This window comes from Paramacrobiotus metropolitanus, unplaced genomic scaffold (assembly GCF_019649055.1).
Source record: "Paramacrobiotus metropolitanus isolate TYO unplaced genomic scaffold, Prichtersi_v1.0 Parri_scaffold0000186, whole genome shotgun sequence".
Taxonomy (NCBI): domain Eukaryota; kingdom Metazoa; phylum Tardigrada; class Eutardigrada; order Parachela; family Macrobiotidae; genus Paramacrobiotus; species Paramacrobiotus metropolitanus.
The window spans coordinates 145,246-162,343 of NW_026570406.1; the positions used below are offsets into that span (position 1 = coordinate 145,246).

The following is a 17,098-nucleotide window of genomic DNA, read 5'->3' on the forward strand; positions in this document are numbered from 1 at the left end:
CGAGTGCCTGTTGCTCGTCAACGGATAACTTTCCTAGCCTTATTCCCTCTGTTAGGTGAGCTTCATTGAGTATCCGTTCCAGGTCGTTGTTCTTAGCCTGTCGGACTAACTTCTTGTGAACTCCGGACGTGAACACTGACTTTGTTGCCGAGGTCGGTTTCTGTGACTGACCCGACTGTGTTCCATCCGTTGGGGTCGAGTTGCTCCTTCGTTCGGACTGGTGGCGGTGAGAAGAGACGTATTCTTGGACCTTTGTCGTCCGAGTCGTCTTTCGTTTTTAACTTCCTCACAAATTTAGATGATCCCGGTCCACCAGGTTGATGGACTGTGCGACCATACAGCGTACGTTCACCCGTAGTAGGTTCTTTCTGTGAGAGCCCAGGTAAAGTTGCCGGTCGAGTAGGTCGGACAATCGGCTTCGGCTGGCCATCCTGTGGGATTGCTGGTGTTTCTGAAGTGTCTATGTCTACCTGCTCAAATGCTCCGACCTCGAGTTCGTTCCCAAGTGGCCGTGCTTCATCCATTGGTTCATCTTGTTGAACCTCCAATGGTTTGACAGGTTGGCGCCTTAGTCTTCTTCGCGGGAGTTGATTGTTTCAACTTGCGTTCCGCTTCCTGTTGCTTCCGTTTATAGAAGTCTTCCGCGAAGCTATCTATTTTAACTTTAAGAATCCGTAGCCGATCCTGGTTCCTGACGGTCCGTTGCGTCTCAGGTCGGAGAATGAACCGGACCTCCTTGGCGTTGTTCTCCAAGTGGCCCAGGTTGATGTCTATCTGCCAGAACTGCGGAGTTTGCGGGTCGGTTGAATCTTGTAATTGGTAAAGTTCACCAATCAACTTGTCCGCTGTCTGCAGAGTCAGTTGGATTTCGTTATCCGGTATGGATTGTGGAACCGCGAAAGGGTCCTGGTAAGCCGCTGTGCCTGCGCGTGGTGGCGGGATTGAGGCGTCAGACGGGCTACGTGTCGACTGGATTTGTGTAATCTGAGATCGCCGATCCATTTCCTTTCGTTCTTGGTCACGGTCCCGTTCTTCTATGTAATCTCGGACTCGCGTTTTCAACCATGAGGAGGTTCGGCTGTGCCGTTCCCGGCTGTGCCGTTCCCGGCTGTGCCGTTCCCGGCTGTGCCGTTCCCGGCTGTGCCGTTCCCGGCTGTGCCGTTCCCGGCTGTGCCGTTCCCGGCTGTGCCGTTCCCGGCTGTGCCGTTCCCGGCTGTGCCGTTCCCGGCTGTGCCGTTCCCGGCTGTGCCGTTCCCGGCTGTGCCGTTCCCGGCTGTGCCGTTCCCGGCTGTGCCGTTCCCGGCTGTGCCGTTCCCGGCTGTGCCGTTCCGGCTGTGCCGTTCCCGGCTGTGCCGTTCCCGGCTGTGCCGTTCCCGGCTGTGCCGTTCCCGGCTGTGCCGTTCCCGGCTGTGCCGTTCCCGGCTGTGCCGTTCCCGGCTGTGCCGTTCCCGGCTGTGCCGTTCCCGGCTGTGCCGTTCCCGGCTGTGCCGTTCCCGGCTGTGCCGTTCCCGGCTGTGCCGTTCCCGGCTGTGCCGTTCCCGGCTGTGCCGTTCCCGGCTGTGCCGTTCCGGCTGTGCCGTTCCCGGCTGTGCCGTTCCCATGTGCCGTTCGTTCCCGGCTGTGCCGTTCCCGGCTGTGCCGTTCCGGCTGTGCCGTTCCCGGCTGTGCCGTTCCCGGCTGTGCCGTTCCGGCTGTGCCGTTCCCGGCTGTGCCGTTCCCGGCTGTGCCGTTCCCGGCTGTGCCGTTCCGGCTGTGCCGTTCCCGGCTGTGCCGTTCCCGGCTGTGCCGTTCCCGGCTGTGCCGTTCCCGGCTGTGCCGTTCCCGGCTGTGCCGTTCCCGGCTGTGCCGTTCCCGGCTGTGCCGTTCCCGGCTGTGCCGTTCCGGCTGTGCCGTTCCCGGCTGTGCCGTTCCCGGCTGTGCCGTTCCCGGCTGTGCCGTTCCCGGCTGTGCCGTTCCCGGCTGTGCCGTTCCCGGCTGTGCCGTTCCCGGCTGTGCCGTTCCCGGCTGTGCCGTTCCCGGCTGTGCCGTTCCCGGCTCAGCCATTTTTCTAAAGTAAAGTTATTACGTTTTCGGTTGCCCATAATGATTGAATGGATAATTCTTTTGCGGTATTTGACTCACAGAGTGACGAATAGCTGAACTTCGGAAAGCGGATGCTTTATTGTAGTTTTGTTTGTTTTGGTCAGATTGTATGTAGCCAGCAGGCTACAGGTGAGCCTACGGGTTTTGCTCTGGTGAAACCATAAAATACAGCGCTACAGCCACCAGGTTCGGTGCAGAACGCTCCAGATTGGCATTTTCGTGCTGCTTGGTTGCTCCAGTTTATTGATTTCTCAATATAGCTGTTTTCAATCGTTAGCCGCTAACAAAGAAATTTTTCAAGGAGTTATCGAGGAAGATTTGCGAATGTAGCGGTAACCCACGGTCGGGGGAGTTTTTGCGCCAGAGATTCAGTACTGAGATACAACGAGTAAGTGCAGTGTCTGTCCTCGGTACTTTTAATGACATGAGAGACAACGAGGATGTTTTTTTAGCATTTAGATTGGCTGGTCGGGAATAATTAGTGCCCGATGTTGTTTCTCTTGGCAGCTTTGCTGTGATATTGTTAACAATGTACTTGCCCATCGTTAGCCTCTATGTTGTGCTGCCGATAACAGTACGTACTGAAAGCCGGACTAAAACCGTCGACGCATGGTTGCTTTGAAAATAAGTTTTAATTCGATTAACGGCTAGGAAAACATAAACATAAGAAAAACAACAATATTCCCTCGGAAACTGGAATACAGCTCAAGTAACTTAAGAATTACATAAGAGGACCAATGAAAAGTGCATCTTTTGGAGGGCGAAGGCGAATGCGTACCGCTCAAAAGGCACAGGCGGAGGAGAAGGCGGAAGGCGAAGCCACTCATACATAGCCTCGATTTTGAGTTGGAGTGTCTCGTTGCTCTGTAACGCTCTGTAAGGTTCTGTTTGAAGTAAGTAACGCTGTTTAACAGAACTTCCGGCAATTTATCGTACAGAGCTCATTAAAAGTGCGCGGCGAGACAGGCTGCAGTAATGGTGTGGCAAAATAGCCAACTGACTATTTTGCCGACCATGGTGCGGCAAAATAGCTGAGCAGCTATTTTAACGCAGTGTGCGGTAAAATAGCCAACAAGCTATTTCGCCCACCTTTGTGCGGCAAAATAGCCAACTGGCTATTTAGCCGCAAACACTGCGGCAAAATAGCCACTTCGATAAAGATTTGAAACGAGAAAGCTGGCCTCGCAGTGGTAAAGATTGTACAGCAACATGATATGTATTAGTCTTGTAGGGTATAATGCGATGGACTGCCTATAGGCTACTGCACAGTGTAGAATTAACTTTTAAATTCTGTTTTCGCCACGCCCATTGACCATGGCACATGAAATAATTTTTTTAGGCAACCTATATAGTTGTTCTAAGTTTCTGCAAAAATTGAGGATTTTTTGAATTTATAGCCTCAAAATGTTCCCTGGTCAGATTTATCAGGCTATGAACTCTGGAAGAGCCTAAAATCTGGAATCTGGTTGTACGAAGTTTCACCAACCTGCGACTGAATTTGCAAGTACATAATCATAAAAGTAACAAAAGTTGATGCAAAACCTGCAGATTCCTTCTAACAGTAAGGAGCACTAAGGCCACTGCAACGCAAACTGGATTGTTTTTCCAGTTGGACACTGCAACGCACACTGAAATGCGCGCCTGTGTGCCGCGCGGGATTCCAGTCAACAGCTGCGGCAGTTAACCGCAAAAAGCTTTGGGATCAATGACTTTGTATAACAACAGCGGAAGAAGTCCAACTATGCTGGCAAGCAGATCCAGATGGAGTACTTGCTAGCATCGCCGATTTTCAAATGTCTGCGTTCCTCCACAGAGAGCATCACATTCGCCAATCGAAATCGCTGCAGGATGATGCGGAATATCTTCGACGATCGTTTTGCACTGGTCGCTGACTCGCTGCCGTGACGGGCAGGAAGAAGGCGGTTAAACCGGCCGCCATGTACTTGGTAGGATCTACTTGGGACCCTATGACGGCCATGAGTATCGATTCATTGCAAATTAAGAAACCTAAGAAACCAAAGTAGAATGGAATGCCGCGTTTATTCTCGGAGTGGCGTTTCAAATCACAACACTTATATCGCACTGCCTATTTAAGGAGGCAGCTTCTTACAAGACTGTATTTATAGTCGTGAGAATAAGTTTTTTCACACTGCTGTATCCCACCAATTTCACAACTGGCCGCACTGATTTTTGAAGGACACTCAGCTGTACGTGTGGGCTCTGATGAGAATTTCGATTGTTCTATAACTGAAGTCTTAATTTAAAGATAATTAAAGATAATCTTTAATTTAAAGATAATTGGAAATATTTAAAAAAGGTTCCGTTAAGAAACCCCCAAGCCCAGTCTTTTAGGGAAAGCAGAACGGAAATGGAATTTAATTTATTCAACTCGGTTAAAATCATTGTCATATTATCTGATAATAGCAGACGTACTGTGCCATAGGAGAGCAGTTACATGTACATTAGCTTTTTACTGAAAGAGCCAGGAACTAATACACAGCTTTTGGACTCAACTACCTGCCAAAACTCTAACCCTTAATCTGATAGTACATCTGATAGACCAGTGCAAGCTGTTAGAGAAGCGAATTAATCTGCTTTTAAGCAAAAATATTTCACGCACTCAGCATTATGAATGACAGGGGGGAACGGTAGGAGATCCCGAAGATCGGTGCACTGTTTAACAGCCATCTTCAGTAGGAACTGCAGCGTCATGCGGGACAGTCTCTCCAGCCGCAATTCCTTCAGACCGTCCACGCACCATTTCTTCCCGCGATAGTGTGATGTCGCTCGCGGATCGGCCGACTGCACAGCACACAACATCTGCAACCAGACGATATCGTCTCAGAAAGGCAGCTGTTGGCGGATGCAATTCGCGCCGTAATGCGTCTCAAAATCTACCTTGCGGACCAGCACAAAATTGTCGGTAAAGTCCTCGTTGGAGACTATCAAGGTCAAGAAAGCGGACAACATGCGCAGCTCTTCATCGCTCGGCGCCGGTAGCGACGCCTCGAAGGAATTCCAGACGGCGCATTCGGAATTGTCCAGCATCGTCAGCCGAATAAACGGAGCGTCGAAGCACAGCTTAGCGGACAGATCTGATCCCTGATTGTACACGCGATACTCCAGTTTTATCCCGCAGTTGACGAAGTAGATGGCATCACACGGACACTGCCGCCAGGATGCGGGAAATTGGCAGAGGCGATAGTGATAACTCCGATCCCCTGGCTTGTGCAGCGTATGCAGCGCGCATAAGTTGTGGCCGGCATTCTCACACCAATCCTTTCCCATCATAAAGTGAAGCCGTGGACCCGCCAGATAGATGGCGGTCAGGTGGATTGCGGAGCTACGCTTCCCCGCAAAACTGATCAGCTCGAACAAGCGGCGGTAGGTGGTGACGACTATCCTTTCGCCGGGAACTGCCATTATGATACGGCGTGTGGTGGAGCGGAGGCACTGGAAGATGGCAGCTGCCAGCAAGTAGACGAATCGAACATCATAACAAATATCCAGCTGTCTGTGTTCGGTGCTTTTGAGGACGATGTTTGCGGTCAGCTGCGGCAATTGCAAAATGGCGTTCCACGTGGCACACACGACGCGCATTTCCGTTTGGCGTAAAGTGTCCATTTGGGAAAACACTTCCACAAGTAACTCGGTCGGCAGCGAGCAGAAATCATAATAGATCCGGAGGTGGGGAGGTATGCGGACTTCACATGTTGTTGCAATCATAAAAGGGAGGTGCTCAGCCAAGTGCCGATCGAATTTCTCACAATCGGTCTGTGCGGCCATTCTGTTTTTTATGAGAAGCAGCACGAAAGAACAAGAATCCTGGCACTTTACCGCGAATTTCGCTGAATTGGGTCTGCTGTACTGACAAGAAATGTACCACAGTCGTCCTTTCGCAATGCTCGTGCAGAGCACTCTGATTCTTTGTCGCCATCCATTTGTCGCTGTTAACGCGTTCTAGCAGCTCTCCAGCAGGAACTGCGACATGGTTTTCCGGGAGCGGCACACTGCGCTTCACGTATTCCAACGGTTCAACAGCTTCAGGGGAAGTCTCGTCCCGTCGCGATTCGCTTATAACGTCCGAGTTCGAAGCGCTTGTGACAGTTCGAGGTGCTTGCCAAACCCGATCATTCCCTATCTCGCTGCGTCTGACGACAGGCTGCATTTTAAACGCACATTGTGAGATTCTCGCCCAACGCACTTACCTGCTTTCGGCAGACGTCCAACTGGTGACTGAACAACGCTCTCCCACCACGTGCTCAGCACCCTCCAACGAACTCGGCTGGGCGGTAAAACGTCCGTGTAGCGATACCCGTTATTCCACCATTGGACCACCGCGAAATCGTAACAATCGTAATCCCCACGAGCTGCGTAATCGATCCATTCAGCCGGAATCCACACCCAAGGGCCCGACGGATTCTCCGGCACGAGAACTTCCACGGGAGTGATCAGAGCTGTACCATGGGCTCCGTAGAAAAGCTTATCATCCCGGAAAAGTCGGTTGAAGGGTGTCAGTTCGCGTCGTCGATTGAGACACTGGAAGTCAATGAAGAGCCCTGTCTCCGCCACGTCCACGACACGGCCGTGCCGGAATACGCGGTCGTCTCCCAATACGCTGACACTGTTCCACTGGTGTTGCGCGTCTGTCATGTCTGAAAGGAATTCAATTGGTTAATATTGCAGAATACAGCTGGAAACTGGAATGCAGGAACAATTGGTACTACTGTACTTGTAAGGAGGGTCTTCGGCAGACACCTATTTGTTTCAGTCTGTCCGTGATAATCTTGCCGGAACTCATCCAACATAAATGCCGCAAAAATAATGAGGTAATAAGCTCAAGAAACGTAGAAGAATATCATCTGATTCTCAAAACAGCAAAGCATTTCTTCAACTTGGAAAATGTGCTGCAGCAATAAAAACTCATGTCTTTCTTAAGCTCGACCGCGTTCTTGTACGTACTGTGGCGGCTGGCTCAGGCTGTAAATCCGCTACATCCATCGTACCAAATCGCTGTCTGTGCGATATCGTTCCAAATTAAACCGGCGGCACCGTACGTTTCTGGATATGGTTTGTGGTACTCCGAGTCATGTAAATAGGATTATGGAATCTCGTGAATCCGTACGAGTCTCATTTTCACTTCCGGGGCTGCTCCGCCAGCAGTGCATTGACTGCATTCGATATTGAACAGCGACGCTAGCCCGTACTTACATGATACCCTATTAAGGGATTTGGCCCGGTACATAGCACCAAATTCGTGTACACCCACCGGAACTTTCGCTGTCGCGCACTCCCAAACACTTTTTTGCGATGGTTTATGGTATTTTGTAGCCAAAAGAATTGTATACGTAGTTGTGAAATCCGGTTGTGCAGTTATGAGGGTTAACAAAATTCCAAAAAGTTTAAATGCATTCAGGTGTACCAAAAGTCTCATTATGGGCCGATCCCTTTCGAATTTTGCACGTAAATGCACATAACCATGAAGATTGTTTTGGTACGGATTCAGACTTTCATGGTTTTTTTCAAATTTTAAAATAAATTTCAAAAATTTTAAAACGAATATCATGCTGGAACGACTGGAATATCATGCCATAGTAAACCGACGATTCTGTTGTTATTAGTCAAGGAAATCAGAGTCACCAAATAATCTAACAAATCATAAAATACAAACATAAGTAATATAACTCCCCGAAACTTACCGAAGGTCTGCTCTGCTCTGTGCTAATGGAAGATGTAGCGTCTTTGCGTCGGCCACCGCCAGCAAATGCGCATCTACAGTACACGTTGGTGTGCGTTTCCGATACATAAATGCATTGGCCGTATTCAAACAACTCGTGGTGTTTCTTTGCGTCGGTCATCGTCACCACACGATGATGTTCGCGGCAACATTCATTACGGAATGCAACGTCAGATTTGTAATTGATAATAGTGGCGGCAGTTTTTAAAGGTCACCATTGAAATTGTGGACTTAACCACGGTGAGCTGATTTACACAAAAATCGGTGTGCTTACCACATCTGTACTAGCTGTAAGCCTCGATATACTTATGTCGGCTCGATATACGCATCCGGATGTTCGTGTGAAACTTCTGTGCATGTTTTGAAAAAAAAACGGCGTCTTACTTTTACGCGAACAGATACATCCAGCAGCGAGCAGAAGTTGTGCAACAGCTTGCCTTTGCGAGCTGATTATTGTATGACCATAACGGCAAACATGAGAATAAAACAGGGTACTATTTTCCGTTCAATCGCCAGAACATGATGCCGTTTGCGTTCGGAATCGCGTACAACTTCGATTCCCAAAAAGTGGCTTGTATTAACCTTCAAGCTATGGTAATTTAACCGAAACTAAATTATCTATTCTACTTACGCTCAAGCATGGCTGAATAACTAAATATCATCGAATTCATCAAGTTAACGGCATAAAAACGGTAAAAGGGCTCGAACCGTTAAACACACATACATTCCCATTCAAAGTCCTTCTTTCGTTGCGCATAAGCAAATTCCCGTTATTCCACAAAAGTCAGCCGTCAGCTCTGATGTCCAAGTAAATGGGATAACCGCCTAAAGGGAGGTTTATAAATCCACGTCCAGCTTCACTTTACTGTTCATTATTCGACAGTACATCAGGTATTGCACCATTTGCGTCAATCGGTTCACATCGATGGAGGCCAGTGAACCATCAAATGGAAGCAACTTTAAAGCTCTGCGGCTTTTCCGGGGATCTTTAGCCTGTCGTTTTCGAATCTGTAAAGCAATGCACGATGGAGTAGCGCACCAGCATAGATGGTGTAGTAAAGTTTTGCGACCCTCATAAAAGTACCGCAAGCGTTCTTCCTAAGTACTGGAATATGTATATTAAGTATTAAGCTGTTTTTACCTGTTTCAGATCAAAGGAAAGTAAGAAATCCTGTTCACATTCCTTGAGCGTAGTTGACACCAGAGTCTTTTGCTGGTCGTCCAGCAGCGGACAGGCTTGTTCAATCATGTTGTACCAGTCAGCAAGAGTTAGACGCCGACCGTGGCTCATTTGTCCGAAGGGGATGCGGATGGTGATCGGCACACAGCCATCCCTTTCATTGTCGACAATCTCGCATGTGAAGTTTTTCACGGTCAGCGAATGACACATCGCTGCCAGAGAGTTGAACACGTCGCGAAGAAGGGAAATGAAATCAGCGAAGCGAAAAGGAAAAAAGCAGCAGTCAACATCCTTCAGTACAAGATTCCCCAGAAGTTCTTTCTCGGTTCTTCCTTGGGTGGCCAAGTGCAAGCGCACATCACCAGCAAATAGTTCCAATCGCATTTTGGCACCATAGTTTAGCCCACCCACAACGCCCACGGCGCGATTACTCCAACATGAACGTGCACTGACATCAGCAGTACCCGCACAATCAAACGAACTGCACTTCTCAAAACGCATTTCTGCTGGGGACTGGATGTACAGCAAGCGCTTTGCTGAGGTTGATGTCAGGATGCCGTTCCAGCCGGCGCAAACCGCCCGCAGGTGGCACTGGGCAACGGTGGGCACATACTGGAAGGTCTCCGTCAAATTCTCCACGGGAAGAAACCGGAGCGCGCCATCGTCGTCGCGAGCTGGTGCTGGCAACAGAGCTTCACATCCCCTTTCCTCCCGATGTGTGGCAGTGGCGCTGCCATTCTCGGTTTTCACCAGCTGGCACACCGATTCACCCTGTAACAGTTAAGTGGCCCGTTTATGCCGCATAGTGAGGAGTAAGCAGAACTTGCACGAGGAAACCTACTGAACCGCTTACGTCACTCTCCAGCGCTTTCTCCGCTGATTGAAGTTGGAGTCCGCCATGGCCAGGGGCCGCTGTTTCCGGTGCTGGTGACGTTAAAAGGTCGTTTTGGTCCAGTTCTGGCTTTTGGCGTTCCACCTGCCGTGCGAATGCCTGCTCGTGCAGCCGTTCCGTGGACTTCATGGCCACAGAGATGTCTTTCTCCATTTCCGAAGGCCGCTGGAAAACATTTACTCGATAAGAAACTGGCGGTGACCACTTAAACAGAATAAGCACGACAGTCTACGAGATTCCTTACACACACCTGCATTACTTTCTCTTCGTACCCCAGTTGGACCTCCCACGTCAAAGACAGGAAAATGTTTTGTCCTTCGTACTCTTATCCAGTTCCAGGAAGGGGGGATATAACATCTGAAGCAGGCAAGCAGATGGCGAGAGCTGGATTGGGGCCAACAACGAGCTGAATCCCGTCGAATACAGTATGCGAAGAAAGCGTACGCATTCGGATAGGACGCATCCAAGAAATTTGCTTGCTAAGTTATTACTGAACTGAATGAATCTCTTATTAGTAACTGAATGAATCTGTTAGGACGTACGTACGGCACAATTGCCGAAGAAAGACTGCTGACAACGTTTTGGCACGTACTGCCTGCTCTTACCGATACAGTGCCAGCAGATCCTGTACAGTGTACAGGATGTATTGTATAGTACAAACGCCGTCTGCGTCATGACCACAGGTCCACAGACGATTTTGTGACTGCAGCCAACTTTACTGCATCTACTATAAAGTTAAATAAAATATGCTCCATGTCAAGAAAACCTTTGCCAATTTCTGGAGTGTCTTATTGCATGTGAACTCAGTATACCCCGAGAACTGATAATTTCCACCTCTTGAGGCTTTCGAAGGGGAAAATGTGTCGGAACGGCATTTCGTCTCTAGCCCGTAAACTAAAAACGGACGCAGTTTCTCGCTGCAGCTGCTTGCCAGAGAACGGCAATAGATGCCATGAAAATAATTGGAGCGTGGAGCGCTATCCTCCAATCGCCGCTGTTCACCGCCAACATTCTCATCCAAACCAGCCAGTTGAAATTGAAGGGATACGAGTACGCACTGAAAATCTACGTACTGATTGCCGCCGTCTTCAAACGCCTCCGCTCCATAACACGTTACATCATTGTGGAGGCACGCGAGTTGAATCTGACTCCGTTCCACTACCGGCAGTTGTTTGAGATGATCAGCATTACGGGGAAGTACAAGAGAGAAGTAATCCAAGTAACAGCGATCTATTTTGTGGACACGTGGGTCGAACTTCTGATAGACACGATTAGTGAGAATGTTACCACCACCGAGTGTGTACGGCACCAACCGGAAGGCCAGCGCATTTATCAGATGACGGATTACTGGCGGTTCAGCTATTTTGTCACAGCCTGGCGACAGTGCCCGTGTGATGTCATCAAATTCATCAACTGCGGAGTGTTCTTGCAGTACGGTGGTTCCGCTACACGTGATCTCACCACCGGGCTGCACGTTAATGTTCCCGTGATTCGGCTGACGCTGCCAGACGATTTCGGCCTCGCGTTCTGAATCGTCTGGAGGGGATGCTGCCGGCACTGAGTGATCAGCGGATGTGCATGTTGCACGATTTCTTAAACTTGGTGGCAGCCAATGAAGACTTCACCACTAATTTCGCGCTGGTCCGAAAGGTATAATCTCGGAAGCTTTTCACTCGCTCCTCATTCAAGCGATATTTCTTGTTACAGATGTTATGTGCTGTGCAGTCCGCTGATCCGCGTCCAACATCGCATTATCGCGACCACAAGTGGTGTATCGACGGACTCAAAGGTTTGCGGCTGGAGAAACTGCCCCGCATAACGATGCACTTCCTGATAAAGATGGCTGTCCGACAGTGCCGCACCGTTCGCGTTCTTCCCCCCTTCAAACGTGTAGTGTATAGTAAAGGATTCTCGTGAATGCCAGTGTAAAGATGTTGTGCTGTACGAATGTTGTACCTGGCAACTGGCGTAGTTAATGTACATACGCAGTTGCGTTGTTGATGTTTTAGTCTGCTAAGGCGCAGCTCCTGAGCTGCTAATAAACTGAAAGTATTAGCGCTCAGTAAATACGTCACAAAACGTTCCATTCATAACGCGCAATGTGTGAAGTATTTTGGCTCACCAGCGCGTTGATGCGGTTTTATGGGAGCGGGTTGGATGCAGCTGTTTTCTGTACGGATCAGGTTAATTCGTGGCAAGTCTGCTAGTTTTCACGCGTATTCAACGCGGCCTCCTGTAATTTCCTGTTGTTCTAACCATTCGTAAAGACTATTTGAACATGTTGCATGCCTTCTGATCCATTTTGCGTTTTTCTTCTTCTTCCATGGAAACAGTGCTCCTGATAATTCGCAACAGGAATATTTTTCATTATTAAAATTTGGATTATGACATTCTGTGTGGTCAGTAAAGTGCATTTCGAAGCTATTTTCAAGATCAATGGCGAATGGCGATTGAGAAATTTCGTTTAAAAATTGAGCTTGATACAGCAAATTTATGGGTCGTATTTAAAACGACCCAGTGATAATTGATATCAAAGCGTTCAAGAGATGTATGAAAACTAGCTGTTTTTTATCCATCGCACAGAAAAAGTTTACGAATATAATATGATAGTTAAAATATATCAGATCACGTATAAGTACTGTACGAAGCGTTACGAATGTTGATTCCTCTGAGCAGTGTAAGGTGGTGATGGTGGTTGCGGCAGCTGGATAAAATTTACTCGGCAATAACAAACTGGCGGTGAGCACGTAAACAAAATGAGCACGGCAGTTTATGAAATTCCTTACGCAAAACTGCGTTAATTTCTACGAAGCCGCGCTGGATCTTACCACGCCAAATACGGGATAATGATGCTATAACTTCCCTTTGTACACTTATCCAGTTAAAGAGAAAGGAGGGATACGATGTCCGAGGCGGAGTAGTCACAACGGACACGAATTTGAAAGGGCTGGGCTAGGCTCGGCTCGCACAGACACTCGCAAAAAATCTGCCGATTGAGGGAATCGAACCCACAACCTCCATACTCTAAGGCCGAGAGAGTCACCGCTAGGCTATCGGCAAAGCATACAAACTGTATTGAAATATTCTATCGAACAATCCTTCAACTGTTGGATTCCGTCGCAGCCATGCCAAACGCCGTACACCAGTGGAACAGTGTAGAAATACTGGGTGAAGACGGCCTGTTCCGCCACGGCTGTGTCGTGGACGTGAATGATACCGGGCTCTTCATTGACTTCCTTTGTCCTAATCGACGACACGAACTAACACCCTTCAACCGACTTTTCCGCACTGATGGCCTGTCCAGAGGACTCCACCAAGCGCCCGCTCCTCATGTCCGCAATTGGACCACATCCGTCGAAGTGCTGATCCGGGAAACGCCGTCCGGTCCGTTGGTGTGGCTTCCGGCAGCAGTACTCGGTCAGGCAACGGGTATGATGGAACCCTGGCGCGAACAAGCGGCGGTAATGCAGTGGTCGAATAGCGGACAGCGCTGTATGGACATTGTCCCGGTCAATCGCATTCGCTGGCGATTGTCGAGTATGACTGCACGGCAGGCCGAAAAGGATCAGTTAGACGGAAGCTTCATGCAATCCGTAGAAAATTGGGAATTCGTGAAGCGCAGTGCTGCCGATCAGTTACTCCTTGCTGCCAGCTGGAGGACCGCTTATATGCATGGACAGCGTTGACGTTGAATGGATTGCGAAGCAGTCTTGTACCCGGGAATATAGTTGATGGACGTTTCTGGTACATCGGTCGTCAATATCACAAGAACGATACGTCGCTCTTCGATGCAAGAATACGGTATATTTCCATTGGTTCGTGAGTGAATAAATTATCGTATGTATTCGCAGAGGGTACAGATATATGATGCATTCGATCGACATTTACTGAACAACTTCGTATCCAGCTTGCGCCAGATTGTCCAGTACAATCGCCGGCCGATCTCTGGACGAACGACGGCCTGAATTGGTTTCCCCCGGAATTGCTGCTGGAAGTGTTTTCCCAGTTGGACACTGCAAAGCAGCAGGAAGTGCGTCTCGTGTGTGTTGCGTGGAACGCCATCTGTCAGTCGTCGCAGTTAACTGCGAATATTATTATCAAAAGTTTTGGCCGCGAACAACTGGAGAAGTATGCTTCTGGTCGACTGCTGTACCTCATGACGTGACCAGTTTTCAACTGTCTCCGTTCAACCACAAACCGCGTTCTGATTGCCGAACGAAAGGGCCGGTTGCACGCGGAAGATTATGAGAAAATCCTGAAGTTGATCGACTTTGTGGGGAAACAGAAGCAAATCCAACTATCCGCCATCTACCTAGTGGGTGCATCGTGGAAACTCGGAGTTCGTACGCCTGGCGATTGTGCGCCCTTACCGGTGTGTGCGGTCCATTCCGATGACTGTTGTGATATGCTGTTTAGTTCTGCAGCTGGCACTGCCCAATTGCGATTTAAAGATTTCGCTGCCTCGTGGCGTACTTGCCCCTGTGATGCCATCTACTTCGTCAACTGCCAAGTAAAGCTGCAGTATTCCGCTATCGATGGGGTGTCTTGGCATATTGCGTGCGAGGTGCTATTCCCCATTCCTTTCGCTCGGCTGGCGATGCCTGACGAATTCGGGTGGGCATTGTGGAATGCGTTGGAGGCGACACCGCCGGCACCGAGCGAAGCGCAACTGCATGGGTTGTCCGATTTGCTGGCTTCGCTGGCAGCCAATAAGCAGTGCTGCTGTTATATCAAGCTGTTTCCCAAGGTAAGGTAGAACTTGATAGCATTTAAACAGTTGCTGCCCTTTAAAAGCGACATCGCGTCGTTCATGCTGATTTTTTGTGATTAACTTTCATTTACACCTTTTCTGCAGGTGTTGTGGGCTGTGCAAAGCGCTGATCCGCGCCCGACCTCCCAGTATCGCGGGAAGAAGTGATGCGCGGATGGCGTACACGATGTGCAAGTGGAAAAGCTGTCGCGCATCACGCTACACTTTCTGATGCACATGGCTGAACGGGGAACGGTCCTTGTGGATCGTTTATCCCTATATCCCTGGATTCGCAAAGGTGTAATTCTGGCTTTGTCTGAAATCAAACCTGGGATGAACTATGAAACTGAAACGGATCCCTCTCGGTTTTGAATCGCACGTTACTGTATGCTTTATTGTCTGAAGGCTAGTTAATGCCGAGTTGGGAAGTTATGTGCGGTGCAAATAATCATATTTAACTTTTCGTTTGAAAATAATTATTACGATCCAGCGAGAAATGATATTGTAATGAGGTTCAAGCATGCGATGAAAACTGGCTTTCTTTTGATTTTCTGCACGGACCAAATTAAATACTTACAATTAGATCCAGCACTATCGGAATTTATGAACGAGTGAGTTCGCAACTAATTCAGTGGGCAGCAATATGAACTTACGATAGCATCCCGAATCGACTTGCAGAACAACCATCTGGGTGTAGCTGTAGCGTTATCGCGGCACATCCTACATTTTCAAACATCGTTCGTATTAATTATTTAAGCCTGCATTACAAATTTTATGTTACTGAAGAGCTTAAGCAAAAATGGTACGAGTATTCCTTACTTATTCCCCATAATTATATCATGATTTATGTTTATTTTCCAACTACAAGAAAGGTAAAAGCGTAAAGCGTGCCATCACGATATGTCATACTTACAACGGCGCTCCAATGTTGTTCTAAAAATCAAAACAAACAAGCCGTTGCATACAGAGAAGTTACAATGATAATAAAAAGGAAATCAAGAAACGTCGCATCACATTCGATGCTGTCCGAACCATGCACCAGGTAGCCCGTGCGGATCCACCGGCACAAAACCCGGAAAGTGACGGTCCAGGCAGATAGCGTGCGTGCAAAGGATTCGGGATTTCCGCGTGTTTATCGGTGCACGAGCGGATGTCCCACGGTGGTTGCGCCACACTCCACGGAGCCTACGTGTAAGGATCTTCTTTTTCAGTCCAAAGGTACGACCGCGGGTTGCTCCCGTACAGTACACACTGCCCGGTGTGTACATATTGATGGGCTCCTCCAGCTCCAGGAGGGCAAAGAGCCGGTCCGGGTAGCGGGTGGTGGTTTGCCAGTCATCATCTTGGAAAAATATTCGTAATATTGTGTGTCCCGATCGGAAGAAGGGATCTTCACGCCAAGACCGGCTTGCGCTATGTGCGTTTTGGGGTTACGCCTGTACAATGCGACAGCATTAGCCACTTTGACGAATGAAACCGTCGAGCCTGATGTACGGACGGTTTCATTCGTCAGTACGGACGGTTTCATTCGGACGGTTTCATTCGTCAGTATTCATATTATATTAATTTTATTGTGTAAGAAAGTGAGTACCAATAAACTTCCTTGTATTATACTTGTTATAGAACACCGACACCACACCACTCACACCAGGCAACTACGCTTACTGAACAACTTGCAAAAAGTCTTCAAGTTTGTGTTTAGAAAGGTAAGTACTGTAAATACTTAACTGTACCACCACCAGTACTTACTGATGCGCATAGCAGTCGTGTCGCGTTCTCACACATTTAGTGATGCGGTACTGTGGTTACGGAACACTGTGGTTACTTACTGGAGTACTTACGCTGACTGTACTAACGTACTGTAGTATACCCCTTGCTAGTACGTAGTAGCTAGCTAGCTAGTAGCTAGTAGCTAGCAGAAATGTCTGTTGGTGTTTCTGGATCGAGGACAAGAAGACAGTATTAACCTATATCTTAAGTCTTATATCCAAGTCCCAGAAAAGGATCGTAATTATTGCAGTATTATTTAGCATGATAAGTATCTGTTACGTAAATTACTGACTTTATTTTATCGTCGCAAACGAGCACTGTATTTATTGTTAGGACAGGTGTGTGGGTGAACGATTGCGGTCCCTCTTAGACTTTGACGTCAAATTGCGTCGTTTCGCGTGACCGGTTAAACAGTGTTCATTACTTTTGCCACGATGCGGTTAACAATAAATATAATAATTGTGACCAATATCCAGTACATTAATATTGTCTCCGACTACCCATGATGAATGCAAAATTGCAAATACGAGTACTTAGTGAAAGCAATAATTGAGCATTATTTCAATAAGCAGAAATTTTCATTATCAGTCATCAGTCGGAAACCAATGGTAGAGAAGCGTGTACGAACCACAACATATAGCACAGCTAATGGTGTTGTGCTCTCGAGCGCAGGACACTTTACGAGGA

At 48.3% G+C, this 17,098-nt stretch overlaps 1 protein-coding gene across 2 annotated transcripts; it reads right to left on the reverse strand.

Annotated features, from left to right (window-relative positions):
* Positions 1 to 8,627: 8,627 nt before the first annotated feature.
* On the reverse strand, positions 8,628 to 10,360 carry LOC129600617 (uncharacterized). Of its 2 annotated transcripts, none has more exons than XM_055499154.1 (4): positions 10,142 to 10,360; positions 9,853 to 10,056; positions 8,961 to 9,770; positions 8,628 to 8,827 (listed from the first exon to the last, which is right to left on the reverse strand). In XM_055499154.1, exons 1-4 carry the CDS (start codon positions 10,145 to 10,147, stop codon positions 8,657 to 8,659), a joined length of 1,191 nt encoding a protein of 396 aa, XP_055355129.1. In that variant the 5' UTR covers positions 10,148 to 10,360; the 3' UTR covers positions 8,628 to 8,656. The 2 variants fall into 2 exon arrangements, with proteins under 2 accessions (XP_055355129.1, XP_055355128.1); XM_055499153.1 differs by having other exon boundaries at positions 9,841 to 10,056.
* Positions 10,361 to 17,098: the final 6,738 nt, after the last annotated feature.